Source organism: Bubalus kerabau, chromosome 13, assembly GCF_029407905.1.
Source record: "Bubalus kerabau isolate K-KA32 ecotype Philippines breed swamp buffalo chromosome 13, PCC_UOA_SB_1v2, whole genome shotgun sequence".
Taxonomy (NCBI): domain Eukaryota; kingdom Metazoa; phylum Chordata; class Mammalia; order Artiodactyla; family Bovidae; genus Bubalus; species Bubalus kerabau.
In genome coordinates, this window is record NC_073636.1 from 42,897,721 (window position 1) to 42,911,394 (window position 13,674).

General features: G+C 55.6%; 2 protein-coding genes across 7 annotated transcripts in view; both read right to left on the reverse strand.

The window, feature by feature from the left end:
• APMAP (adipocyte plasma membrane associated protein) overlaps nucleotides 1-1,309 on the reverse strand; it is a 31,276-nt gene extending 29,967 nt beyond the window's left edge. For all 4 annotated transcript variants that reach the window (XM_055544123.1, XM_055544125.1, XM_055544122.1 and 1 more), the window contains exon 1: nucleotides 1,151-1,309. In XM_055544123.1, coding sequence (XP_055400098.1) covers nucleotides 1,151-1,242 — 92 coding nt within the window. In that variant the 5' untranslated portion in view covers nucleotides 1,243-1,309. The remainder of the gene's footprint in view (nucleotides 1-1,150) is intronic.
• A 5,515-nt stretch (nucleotides 1,310-6,824) lies between these two features.
• ACSS1 (acyl-CoA synthetase short chain family member 1) overlaps nucleotides 6,825-13,674 on the reverse strand; it is a 45,211-nt gene continuing 38,361 nt past the window's right edge. For 2 of the 3 annotated variants that reach the window (XM_055544133.1, XM_055544131.1), the window contains 6 exons: nucleotides 13,080-13,192; nucleotides 12,745-12,871; nucleotides 12,077-12,204; nucleotides 11,938-12,001; nucleotides 9,605-9,723; nucleotides 6,825-8,339 (listed from right to left, as the gene is read on the reverse strand). In XM_055544133.1, coding sequence (XP_055400108.1) covers nucleotides 8,160-8,339; nucleotides 9,605-9,723; nucleotides 11,938-12,001; nucleotides 12,077-12,204; nucleotides 12,745-12,871; nucleotides 13,080-13,192 — 731 coding nt within the window. In that variant the 3' untranslated portion in view covers nucleotides 6,825-8,159. The remainder of the gene's footprint in view (nucleotides 8,340-9,604; nucleotides 9,724-11,937; nucleotides 12,002-12,076; nucleotides 12,205-12,744; nucleotides 12,872-13,079; nucleotides 13,193-13,674) is intronic. The other variant, XM_055544132.1, reaches the window with a different exon arrangement.

Sequence of the window (13,674 nt, forward strand, 5' to 3'; positions counted from 1 at the left end):
TAAGGAGGAAATCCCAGAGAAACTGAAAAACAATTAAATTAACTCTGCCCCCTGCCCTGGGGCCTACAGGGCCCAGCTAAGAGTTGGGCCCATCCAACTACTGCCCTTGGGTGCTCAATGCCCTGTGCCTCATAGCAGACCCAGGCCGGCTGCCCACTGGTCTCCTGGGCACAAGTGTGCGGCAACAAGTGGGCACGGTTGCACAGCACTGCTAGTACCAGCCTGTCTGCTCTGAAGGCTCCTAAGTCATCAGCAGATGATCTCACAACATCCAAAGTCAAAAGGGTGACCAACTTGTCGTGGTCTGCCCGCGGTCAGCATTCAAAGTCCCACACCCTAGAATCCAGAGCAAAGCAGAATGGCCGGTCACCCCACAAAGAGGAGTGTATTCCCAACCTTTCCACTGGTCCCAGGACTCTTGCTAGTGAAAAATCTTCTCCGAGTGGATTTTTAGAGACCAAACACTCCTTCCTTTCATTAGCATCAGGGAATAAATTCAGTCTCTCTCAGCAAAAACTGTGCTGCATTCAGTATGTACCACACCCAATGGCACGGCAAAAAATATCCCAATATTACCATCAATATATAAGTCAATCAGTTCCAAACTTTGAACCTGGGTCTATGTGGGACCTCTTGGTTCTTAAAAACCTAAAGTTATGCCCCTCGGGGCACAAAGTTAAGAGGAGAATTTTCAGAACTTTAAAGGCTTATGCTTCACTTTCTAGCTAACAAATCAATGTATATTTACACTCGGGAAGGTTAGAAGAAGCGAAGTTGAGAGAAGATCTGATATACCCTTTATCAGGCACCAACATCACCGGAGCCCTATGCATGCCCGTCCCTACTGGGAAAACGTGCAAGGCTGGACCCTCACAGAAACTGCCCAACGACGTCCCTTCTGCTTCCCGCTCTTTCCGAGAAGGGCAGGTGCGGAAGCGGCTCCGCGGACGCCCCTGCGGCAAAGTGTGGCAGGGCCGAGGCCGGGGGGCTTTGGGCCGGACAATGACGCAGCGGCGGGGCCGAAGGGCCTCAGGTACACCGCGCGGCGAGAGCCCGCTTCCACCCGCGAAGCAAGGCTGCCGAGGACTAAATGAGGCGCCAGCTGCTGTCGCCGCCTTGGGGGCACAGCCCCGCTCCAGGCCCGGCCTACCTGCCGCCCTTGGCCTCCGGTGTCCGGTTGTCGTCCGTGACCACCTGCGGCCGCAGGGGCCGGCGCTGCCGCAGCCCGTCAGCCTCGGTCATGGCTCTGAGGCGCCGGTCAGCTCCCCGCGCTGACCACCTCCCGCCCGGCGCGCGGAAGTGACGACAGAGGCTCCGCCTCCCCACTCGGGCGCGCGCGGGAGTGACGTAAGGCCCGCCCCTTCCGGCCTCCCGGGAGGTGGTAGCTGCGAGGTTCTTTCCCGCGAGTCCCAGCCAGCGCGCCATCCCAGAGGCGATGGCGGCTTCCAGGGTCTGGACTGCCGCGTCCTCGCCCCCGGCGGTCCCGGCCCCTCACGTGCGATCTGACCGTGAGGCGGGCCCCACGGGTGGCGGGCGGGACGCGGCCCCCCACCGGAATCCCGGGGCCGTTTCCGAACTGGCGGGGTTGAGGGAAAGACGCGCTGGAAAAGGGCGGCTGGTCGTGTCCGTCTTTGTGACGGCCACAGCGACAGTGGGCAGTTTATAAGCGTGTGGCCGGGTCTGTTACCGGGCGCGGTGGGCAGGCCGAGGCCCGCGCCCGCCCACGGGCCTGCACGAGGTCCTCCCGGGAGTCGCCTCGAGCCGGTAGTCAGACACTTGGAGGTGTTGAGAAGCAGTTGCGCAGAAGGGAACCAGCGGGCTCGTGGGGGCGTTTGGCAAATGAAGGAGCGAAAGATGGACGGGATGGGAAAGACAATGGGACGGGGCTTTTCCGGCTGAGGAAACCGGGTCCTTTTACTGTGCAGCGTCTGCAGAAAGGACCGCTCAGAATGAAGCCCTGAGAATCGCTTTACTTGCTGCTGCTCCACAAGGCAGTCCCCAGGCCAGTGTGCTCCCCGGGCCTTTTTGGGTGCTGGGGAGTTGGGGGGGGTGGCGGGCGTTAGACCCCCCCACTCGACTGCCCCCGAGAAAAATCTGCAAGACCCAGGGTGAGGAGATGAAGAGTTCTTGGTGAATCGAGGTCTGCAGGGTTCCAGGTTATATAATTAACACCTGGGCAACATCTTCCTCTGCTGATGCACCAGGACGGCCACTGTCCCAGGGATGGGTTTTAACAGCTACAGGATGAGCCCCTTCCTGCCTGTCTGGAGCATCCTTCCCGGCCTGAATCCTGTGTTTCACACACTCAGGATTGCTTGCTGTTTCTAATTCTGTGCCTCCCTTCCTTGGTCCCTATTATTCTTTGTCTCTCTGATACCGCTTTCCTTCACCTCCACTTGGCCAAAACCATTTTTGTCTCACAGCCCATGTCATTTGCTGAAAATCCTTCGCCTAATTTCACAAGCAGGACACCTTTGTGTCTAAGGCACTCTCAATGGAGTTTTTTGTATTCCACGCCAACTGGAAACAGGAATATGGCTGTACAAGAAAATAATAAAAAAAAACTTAGGTTTATTGAACTCGCTTCAGCAAAGAAATGCATCAGAGGACACATGAGTCTCATCCGGATAGCAGTGTAATGGAAGGGTCTCCGAGGGGTCTGGGCTGGAGTTAACCATAGATGGTCTTGGCAAGGATGGGTCAGAGTTTGTAACCAGAAGAGTCACTGGAGGGGTCAGTGGTTTTGGTGCTCTGCACAAGCGGAGCCGCGTGTTGCACGCCACAGTTTAGTCCTGTTTTTCTGTTTAGGTGTCGTAAGAAAGCTAAATTAGCACTAACCTTTTAAGTTAGCGCTAGTTGTGGTTTCTTCTCAGAACCCCCCACACCCCATACCCTCCAGGATAGCTGCCATCCTGTTCCTGGCAGGGGGGATGGGGCCACCTGGTTGGTTAGATCAGGTCCCTCAACGTCTGCACTATTGACAATTTGGGCCAGATAATTCTTTGGAGAGAAGAGAGAGAGGAGCTGACCTGCACGTTGTAGGGCATGGAGCAGCACCCCACCTACTCATGGCTGCACCCTGAGCCTAGGGCTGAGGCCCACTTCCAGCGGTGCTGCCTTCCTAGTTGCTTGCTCTTAAGTCATTTGGGCCAGGAGGACTGTCCCAGCAGCTAGATGCCACAGTCAGTCTCGAGGCCTTCAGTGTCAGCAGCTGGACCCAAAAGCATAACATGAGGGTGAAAATAAACACGTTTGCCAGGCAGCAGTGACAAATGCCCTGCGGGTTGCTGTGATCGCAGTGCCACCACTCCTTAAGGCTGGAGATCTTAACTTTAGCTGCACATTAGATCATCCGGGAATCAGAAATATACTGATGCAAGAGACAGAGAGATGGCAGGTGCAGTGCCCGGGTTGGGAACTTCCCTTGGAGGAGGGCATGGCAACCCACTCCAGTATTCTTGCCTGGAGAATCCCATGGACAGAGGAGCCTGGGGGGCTACAGTCCATGGGGTCACAAAGAGTGGGACACAACTGCAGCGACTTAGCACGCATGCACACATACTTAACATTGTACTGGGAGGGAATAAACAATACAAAGCAGTATGTAAACAACCTCAGTAACTCACAGGAAATGCTTGAGTGAAATGGATGTTGGAATTCAGAACCCTTCACATGTAAGGAACATGAAAAAAAAAAAAAAGGAACATTATGCATGACTTTCTATTCCTGTGATGGCAGATTAGGTGATAGACTCACACCCACAGTGAGGACAACGATGAACTCACCACTAAGCCCAGCATGGTGATCAGGATCCAGGAATGACAGAGGCCTGGGAAGATGAGCCCAGGGCTGGCAGCCACTTTTTCCCCAGGTGCATTCACAGGCCTAGAGGAGATTGAGAGGCCAGCCAGTTCAGAGACCCAGGTGTAGTACTCCTGAGTCCTAGAAGGTCAGCAATGGTTGCCATGGCACTCATTTGCCTGCCTTCCTGTTTCACACCCTTATCCCTCACACTTGTTCCTGGAATCACATTCCTAAGTAAGTCACATTCAAGCCTTTATCGCAGCTCCTTCAGGGCAGGTGAGACCAAGGCAGGGAGAAATGAGAATGTGAGAAATTGCAAGGTGAGACATCTGTGTTCTCAGAAAAGAGAGAATAACAAAAATTATATTTAAAGATACAATAAATGACTGAGATATTTCTAAAACTGGTTCAGGTGGACATCAATCCACAGACTCAAGAAGTTCTGTGGAGCCCAAGCAGGATAAATAAGTTTTATTTGTGAAATGAAATACTGTGAAACAAAAGACAACTGGTGTTCACAAACCAGAAAGGATTGCTTGGTTTCACCCTGTTATGCAGCAGAATTCCCAAACAATGATGAAGGAAAAACCTCCTTAACTCGGGTTAGAGGTCAGCACCCTGCCTCCTCCCACCAAAGTCACCGCCTCCCAGAAGGCTTATTGTGGGCCTGCACCTGCCTCGGCTCTCCCCATCCCAGATAGCATTTCAAAGGCCAACAAGATGCCTTCAAAATTATAAAATAAAAGTTAAATATTGATGCTCCCCTACGTTCTCTCAGGAGGGTTCTGAGCATGGAGGTCAAGGGTGGAGTCAGACAGGCTCCATCCAAACCCAACTCCACCACCTTCCCACCTCCTCTGCCAAGTGGGGACAAGTGTCTATTCAGGAGGCACCGTGAGGGTGAAGTGGGCTGAGTCGAGCACCTGGCAGGGCCTCCTTCAGCAGCAGAAGTGGTTTTGTTGTTTTTGTTTTAACTCACATATTTATTTTTGGCCGTGCTGGGTCTTCACTGCTACTCTCTTGCTTTCTCTGGTTGCAGCAAGATGGGGCTACTCTTGGTTGGGGTGCGCTGGCCTCTCTTGCAGAGCACAGGCTCTAGGTGCTCGCGCTTCACTAGGTGTGTGTGGTTGTGGCATGTGGACTTAGTTGCTCCACAGCATATGGAATCTTCCTGGGCCAGGGATCAAATCCATGTCCTCTGCAATGGCAGGCAAAGTCTCTTAACCACTGGACCACCAGGCAAGCCCCATGGAAGCATTTCCGTAATGACATGGGGTATCTTGAGGGCTGGAGGTGAGGGCGAGTCAGTCTGAGAGGACTTGAATTAATTGCACTCGAGTCAGGCTGAGGCAGTAGAGTGAGAATTGGCACTACCATTCCTGCTCCGCAAGTGCAGCCGCTGTGGGTGACCCAGCACCAGCATATGTGTCCTGGTGTGCCTGTGTCACCTCGGGATGTGCCATGCCATCACAGCACAGTGGTCTTTCTGTCCCTTCTGGTCCCTGCTCTGCTTCCACACCATCAGTCATCCATCTCCGCTCTGCTCTCTGCTGTTGGTGGCTCCAAGTCGGGTCTTCGTCAGTCTTGACAGAAGAGGTAACGCAGGGAGCAAAGCCTGGGGCTGAGTTAGGCAGGACAGTGTGCCGCACTCCGTCCCAGGCAGGCTCTGCTGGAGCTCTCTCCGAGTTCTCTTAGAGGCCAGACGCATCACACAGCCAAAGACTGTGATGCCAGTGTTGCCGAAACTTGGCCTATTTCCCAGCTCCAAGTAGAAACTCGGAGACTGCATTTTGGGTGAAATAGAAAAGAGTAGCTTTATTGCTTTGCCAGGCAAAGCGGGGGCAGAGTAGGCTAATGCCTTCAAGACCAGGTGACCCCCGCTGGAGGGAGTACAGAGGTGTTACAGTGTTTAGAGGGCAGGGCAGGATCAGCTCATGGAGTTAGGTTGGTTGGCATCAAGGTGGAGTTTCAAGTATCAGCCTTCTGGTTTCAACCAGTCTAGGGTCTGTGTTCTTGGGATCAGCAGTTTTCATGCAGAGGGGATCTACTGCCTGTAAAAACAACTTAGGAATGTGTGTCAGACATTTATCCATATCTTTCAAGGAACTGAGAGTTCAGTAGTTCTGCCATCACAGCCCAAGAGCTATTCTTTGCTTCTACATCTTCACATTTCCCAATCATTAACTCTTGAATCAACCTTTTACTTCAAAAGACAAGGACACAGAGGCTTGTATGTGGTTTCCCTGGGAATGATGGTCACAAGCCCCCAGGAGACCGAGATCAGGGTGGCTTTACCAGAAGGGGACGCTGGGCAACTGGACTTGTTAAAAGTCGGCCTGTAACCCTCTCCCTCTAACCTGCCTGGGGCCAGGCTGCTGTGGCTGGGACTTCCCAGGCAGCCAGAGGTAGATCCGGGTCTTTCCCTGGTGAGCCACCTTCATAAATTCAGCATCCTCCCAGCCTCCTCCCCATGCCCGGGGGCTCCAGAGGGACACTGTCCCTGGGCCACCGGGCTCCAGCTCTGAGAAGCATTTCTCATCCCCACCTCTCAGGGCGCCCGTTCGATGTGTCATTCTCTGAAGCCTGCCTCTCATCCACCGAAGGAAACAACTCTTGTCCATCTCTGGGCAGCAGTGGGGGGGGGCCGCTGCCTGGGTGGGCTTCTGCCCCCTCTAGCTCTGTGCTCTAGATCAGCCCCCACAGCTGACAAGGGGTTTGTGTCATCCAGCTTGGTAGCTCCCAGCCACATGGCACCTGAGCATTATTGGCTGGCGCCACCAAGAAACTACATTTTTAGTTGTTTTTTTTTTAACATATCTAACTAGACACGTGTAACTAGTGATTGGCCAGCACCGTGGTCTAGAGACACATCAAGTTAGCCAGATAACAGCCTAAGATAGGTGAGGTTCCTGGAGTTGTACTTCCTCCAGGAAGACAGTGAATTTTTTAGGTTTTCTCTTTTGAGTGAATGGGTCTCTTCCAGTTTTGTTCCAAGGATTATATTCAGCAACCAAGAATAACAGTTTATTTTTTTAATCAGAAAACATCACCACAAAAAGAATGAACAAAATAAAGCTTTATTTGAACAGCCCTGCAGATCATTTTGAGGCCCTGGTCACTGTCCCAGTTTATAGCGAAGTCATTTCCTAAGTAGTGCCCTGACTATAATGAACCAAGTCCAGTGAAACGCCACAGATGCAGGTGTGTGGTCCTGTTAGAGCCATGTGCTACAGCCGAGGCCACCCATCCTCTCCTGGCCACCCAGCACGGCCACAGCAGGTGTTAAGCAACCCGATGCCCTGTGAACACCTGTACACCTGCAGGGCACCGCCCACTGTGGGGCACAGGGCCAGGTGGGGGCAGCCCTCCCTGTTCTCCGGGACCCAGCTCAGCAGGCCATCCTCCCCTTGATCCACAAGTGGGCCCTCATGTACTTGGCTATAAATAGACCCTTTGCAACCTAGTGGTCCACATCATTTTGTTAAGTCCAGAGGACTCAAGGCACATTGGCAAAGGGAAAGACTGGCTCAGAGCAGGGAGGTAGGGCGGTTTGCAGGGACCCAGTTTCAGTTGCATTAGTGAGTCCCCAGCTTCCCTGAAGAGCCCCAAGAGTGGAGCACACCAACCGGCAGCTAAGAGGGTCCCAGGCCAGGGGAGGGTAATCATCCCAGACCACAGCCTGCACACACACACACACACACGACCAGAACTCATCCCCACAGGTGCTTCTAGCAGCTAGGTTTCATCACACACAAACCAAGAGAAGTGGAAACACACCAAAAATAGATGCTGTGGGCTTGAGAGGTTTCAAGATAGCTGTGTTAAGACAGAGGCACAAACATTTCCAACTTAAATTTCCAACAAGCCAAACAGTAACCCAAAGTGCACCCTCCAGCCCGCCATACTTCCCCACGAGCGGAGGCAAAAAAGGAGCTTTTCATAACTGTTAAGAAGAGTGTGTACAAGTACAGCACACACTGCACGTGTGTGGGCACCATGTTTCTTCTAAAATATAAAAGTATAAAAATAAAATCTTCACCTTTTGTTTCTAGAAACATCTGGAGGAAACATGACTGCTGTTTGCTCCCAGTCCACCTGAGCAGACACAGGGGCTCCACCTTCCTGTGCTGTCAAGGGGACAGGGGGATGGACTTTTCACCAGGAAACCAGATTTGGGACAAGCGGGAGGAAGCTCGCCCTGGGCGAGGACCTGTCGTGGGTCCCCAGGAGGGGAGGCAGGGACTTCAGGCTTCGCGAGGAGGGTAGCCTGGGTTCTGCTGGGGCGTCTAGGAACAAGCCGACTCGGGAGCTGTGCTCTAGGAGCACGCATTAGGGGCCTGGTCTCAGCAGAGCCATCACTTGGCACCTCCCCGCTTGTCTTTGTACTCCTGGTAGGCACTCAGGATCTCCGTGATGACGCCAGGGTCCTCCAGGGTGGTGGTGTCCCCCAGGTCCTGAGCTCGGCCCATGACAATCTTCCTCAGGAGCCTCCGCATGACTTTTCCAGACCGAGTTTTTGGAAGACGCTTCACTACCTGGCAGGGAAGGCGCAGTATTAGCCTTTAGGTGGTGCTCAGACTCCCAGCCAGTGTCCAGCTGTACTGAGATGAGGGTGTCCTGGAGGAAGACACCCCTCCCTGAGGACCCAGTAGGAATGGCTGAGGTTCAGCCCCCCCATACAGAGAGTGGCGGGGCTGTGGCCTCCGGTTTTATTCTCCAAGCGTGCATCCTAAGTCACTTCAGTCGTGTTTGACTCTTTGCGACCCCATGGACTGTAGCCCGCCAGGCTCCTCTGTCCATGGGATGCTCCAGGCAAGAATACTGGAGTGGGTTGCCGTGCCCTCCTTCAGGGGATCTTCCCAACTCGGGAATCAAACCCGCATCTGTTACATCTCCTGCATTGGCATGTGGGTTCTTTATCACTAGCTCTACCTGGGAAGCCCTTGTTCTCCTCCATCTGGACCTAAAGCTGAAACCATCCACTGCCAGGGGGTTAGCTGAATCTCCACCGTGGAGGCTCTACCCATACCTGGTGGACCTCACTGCCGACACCCATTCCTCCCGTCAGTTAAGCTGGGAGGGCTCTCGGGTGACAGTAGAACCAGGTGTTCGAGGGGCACCTTGTCTCCTCCCCTGGCTGGGACCATAATTGGCTTTTCTAACATAAGACGTAGGAGCTGCTTGAGAGGAAAATGTCATCTTGCTCAGTGTTTGAAATTTAGCATTTGACATTATCCAACCACAGGCATTCAATGTCAAAGCAATACACGAAGGGCAATACATGAAGGGCCTATAACAGTGGCTGGTCCTTCGAAAGAAACTTGTTCATCGACAGGGAGTTCAGGTGAAGCTCTGGTCACGGGGCCCACAGTGTGACTCATATGGCACCAAGTGAGGCTGGGCCCTCCTGCCTCGGAGGCATAACTCCCAGCTAAAGAAGGCCGTGGGCTGGTGTTGAAAGAAGGATTGAAAAGCCAGCGGGGCTGAGAAGATGGCCCAGTTCTCCCCAAAAACCCACCCCAGCAAAGGCTCCCAGGCAGACCCTGGTGGCATCTCCCCACCAGCTCGGGGACATCTGGTCCAGACCCAGGCCCCTCTATTTACAATGCCTGACCCTCTGCAGCCCAGCCAGGCCTAAGTGCCCGGGCGCTGTCCACGGTGATACTGTATCTCCTCCCCCACTCTGAGGATGCAGCAGCCACCCCCTCACCCACCTCCTGCTGCCACCCTGTCAATGGTAGCAAGCAGAAAGGAGGCTGAAAAGCAGCAGCCTGGTGGCCCCTGAGGGGCGTCCACTCACCAGGACCTGATCGGGCACTGCGTACTTGGCGATCTTGTCGGCCACCACTGACCGGAGCTCCTTCACCACCACGTCCACATCACCCACATCATCTTTCACCACAACGAAGGCGAAGGCAGCTGGAAGGAGAGCAGAGGTTCAGACCACGAACCACCTCCCTGGGCAGCGTGTTTCACACAATCGCCGTTAAGTCCAAAGAGGTTTTAGATCAGAGGCCCGTGCGCCCGTGGCCACTGGTCCCTATAGCTGCCTCCCTGAAGGTGCATTTCCATTTTCATTCAAGGTGGAAGTGACTCCAGCGGCTCCTCTGAGTGCCCCGGAGTGGCGGACATGTGTGGAGAGACCCTGGAGCCGTGACTCACCTCTATCCTTACGCCTGTGACACAGCCGTGACATGGGCTGTCAGAGACTCACTTTCCACCATATGCACTGGGTGTGGAATCACTCCCTGGGCACTTGTCTGTGGACCTGTGTCCAGCCTGTGGGCACCAGACCCGTAGCTATTTAAACACAAATTCAGTGTAAAATGCAGCTGGGAGCCACTGTGCGGACAACACAGATGAATGGCTTGCTTGGCAGGAAGCTCTGTTGAGCTGCGCTGCTGCTGCTACTGCTGCTAAGTCGCTTCAGTCGTGTCCGACCCTGTGCGACCCCATAGATGGCAGCCCACCAGGCTCCCCCGTCCCTGGGATTCTCCAGGCAAGAACACTGGAGTGGGTTGCCATTTCCTCCTCCAATGCAGGAAAGTGAAAAGTGAAAGTGAAGTCGCTCAGTCGTGTCCGACTCCTAGCGACCCCATGGACTGTAGCCTACCAGGCTCCTCCATCCATGGGATTTTCCAGGCAAGAGTACTGGAGTGGGGTGCCATTGCAACCAGTAGTTTAGCATAAACACCAGCTTTTGTTTTCAGTACTCCAGCAAGGATCAGGGCTCCCAGAGGTCTCCTTAACGACGATGTTACATACGGACCCAACTCCATTTCTCTCCGTGTGAGTGGTCACTGTCCCAGCATCACTTTGGACAGTCTGACCTGCACTGCCCCCTCCCACCGCAGCTCCCTTCACATGCAGCCTCCATATTGCTCGCTGGCCTGCCTATGCCTGCCCCGAGCCCACCCCTGATCGAGATGCCCACGAACCCCACTGAACCGATCCAGCTGCCTCTCCCCTCTCCCCGGGCCCCTCCAGCACATGAGCCCATAGGGCAGGGACTTAGGTCACTCCCTAGGTCTGTGTCCTAATCACACGAGACCTGGGGAGCTCCCTCCATCAGGTCAAGTGCAGAGAGAGTGGGGGAAAATACACATCCACAGTTTTTGTTGTTCATGTTTTACAAGGGGACAAATGCTCAAATGTGTTAGAAATCAGGAAAATGCACATAACCATAGCCGATACACAAATTCTCTCCCAAAGCCTGGCAGACAACACCCAGAGCCACTAGGAGGCAAGGGAGGCTGGTGGAACGTGGCACGGCCCAAGGGCCCTGAGACACACACACGAGGACTTGTCCTGTCTCATCCCTTCAACCCGACACCCCCCACCTTGAGTCTCAGCCAGTTCACAAGGGCGACAGCCTCACGGGTGTGTCCTTCCATGGTAACTGAAAACGCTTTTTTAAAGCACTTAATAAGTGTTCAGTCTTCCTAAAGGTTGGCTTAGAGACAGTGAGTAACTCATAGAAGAGCAGCACGAAGACATGGCCAGGAGGCTGGAGATGCTGGGACCCCAAGAGGAAGTGTGCCTGGGCTGCTCCAGGCAGAGAGCTCCGTCTGTCCTGAAGAGCTACACGGAGAGTCAGTCAGGCCAGGCCAGTGTCGCCACTGCCCACCTGGCATTACAGCGCTCAGATGAGCCTGCCCCTTCCCAGATCCACCACTTAAGAAACCGGCAGGCTTTGAAACAAAGTGTGTCAGTGAGGCTCAGTCCTGTCACGGGCTCTGCGCTTCCCTGGCCCACCGCTGTGCAGGGGAACCCAGGTCAGACTCCCCCAGAGAGTCTGGGCCTTCCACATGCAGGCAGCGAGGGGCACTTGCACACATAATCCTAGCAAGGCGGCCAGGGGGGCCTGTGGACCGGGAGGAAGCTCCCCGAGCTCAGCTGGGCCGACAGGTCAGGGCTGCTCGCCACAAGTGAGTGTCCCTCAGACAGCGGAGCTGCGGCGCTGCAGAATCCGGACTTTTTTCTACCATTCGTGCTGTTCGGCCCCCTCCCCCAAAACCCCAGCTTGAAGGAGGGGTGAGCTAGCAGCCTGACCCCAGGGAAAGCCCTGGCCCCGCCCATGAGTCCGCGCCTCCTAGAGGCCCCGCCCCCAGGGCCGGAGGGTGGAGGACGCACCTTCTCCCTTGATGTCGTGCGGGTAGCCAATGACAGCGGTCTCGGGCACCGCGGGGTGGTCAGCCTGGGCAGGACAGAACACGCAGAGGTGAGGCACTGACTCAGACTCAGCCCCCAAACCAGCGGCGGCCGTGCTCACCATGGCGTCCTCGATCTCCGCGGTCCCCAGCCGGTGGCCACTGATGTTGATAACGTCGTCCATGCGCCCAGTGATCTCGTAGTAGCCCTCCTCTGTTCTGTAAGCCCCGTCTCCTGTGAAGTAGTAGCCTGCACCACAGCGCGGGAGTCGGCCCCAGCTCCCAGCCAGGACCGGTAGGGGTCCCGTCATTCCACGAGGGACAGGAGGAAGTGCCGAAACCCTCCCAGCAGACTCCCACGGGGAGACACCCCCCAGGTGCTGCCCGGCTGGTGCCAGTAAAGGGCAGAACGGCTGCCAGACGGCTGGAGGCTGAACCTGGAAGCAGGAGCTGCAAGGAGCCCATTCCAGCTTCCCCATTAGTGTCTCTGACCGTCTTGCCACTGCTGGGCATCAGTTCCCACCGGCACACGTGTTTGCAAACTTCCGCCCAACCACACTACACAAGTCAGGAGGACAACAACAGGGAGACAGGGAAGGCCTGGGGCCACCACCGTCATTGCCAGGATGGTGTCCTTGTGCTTCTCCTGGGAGCCCACAGCCTGAGCCCCCAGGAGGACCCTGAGCGGGGCCACTTCCAGCTCAGAGGGAGGGAAAACAGGGACAGTTCACATAACCCCCGGCCCCTCGGAAACAGTTCTGAGACTGTCTAGCAGCAGGGAAAGGCTCACCAGGGTAGGTCTCGAAGTAGGCGTCCAGGAATCGCTGGTGGTCTCCGTAGATGGTCCGGGCCATGCCCGGCCAGGCCTGGGACAGGCACAGAGCCCCAGACACGTCTCCGCCCTCCAGGACATTTCCCTGCACACCCAGGAGACAGAAGGAGTCACCATCTCCTGTTCTCCAAACTGCTGGGCCCAACGCAGAACAGGACAGGCACCCCAGAGGGGCTTTCCCCTCTAAGAGGAGACCCTGCAGTGGGTGCCTTGTGAGGGGGAGAGGGCAGCGGGGGCCAGGGAGGCAGGACAAGCAGTGGGGCTGGGCAGGGCGCATGGACAGGGTGATTCACCTTCTCATCCATGAGAACGGGAACAATGCCAAACAGAGGCCTCATCGCCATGCAGGGCAGGATCTCTGCCCCCTCCTCTGAGGGCCGCGGAGAGATGCAGATGCCCCCCGTTTCTGCAGGGGGTGAGAAGAAACGCCGGTGGGCCTGGGGCTACTGACACGTGTGTCCAGATTGCATGGGCACTGCGTCCGCACTGCACACAAGGGTGCACTCCAGAGAGGGAGGCGAGGACCTGCCATCCGGGGCAAGGAAATGGCCCCAGTGACAAAAGGACCTCTGTCTGAGGAGAAACCAGGCTGGAGTGCTGGTGCCTCCACTGTGGAAACGCACGCACCCGGGGCAGCCCCAGGAGCTGAGGTCCCCAGCCTGTGTCATGGGGACAGGGGGGCAGCGGAAAGGAGGACAGAGGGAAAGAAGTGCTCAGGGCAAGGACCCCAGAGCGGAGAAGAGCAGCCTGGGTTCTGCCCCTGGGCATTTCTCTGGATCCATCAGCCTGCAGGGGAAGGCACGCCGGGGCTCCGCTGCAGGGAACACCCAGGGCCTTTCTGAACCACGAGGCCTGGACCACCAGGAACATCTCCTTCTGGCTTCTTGA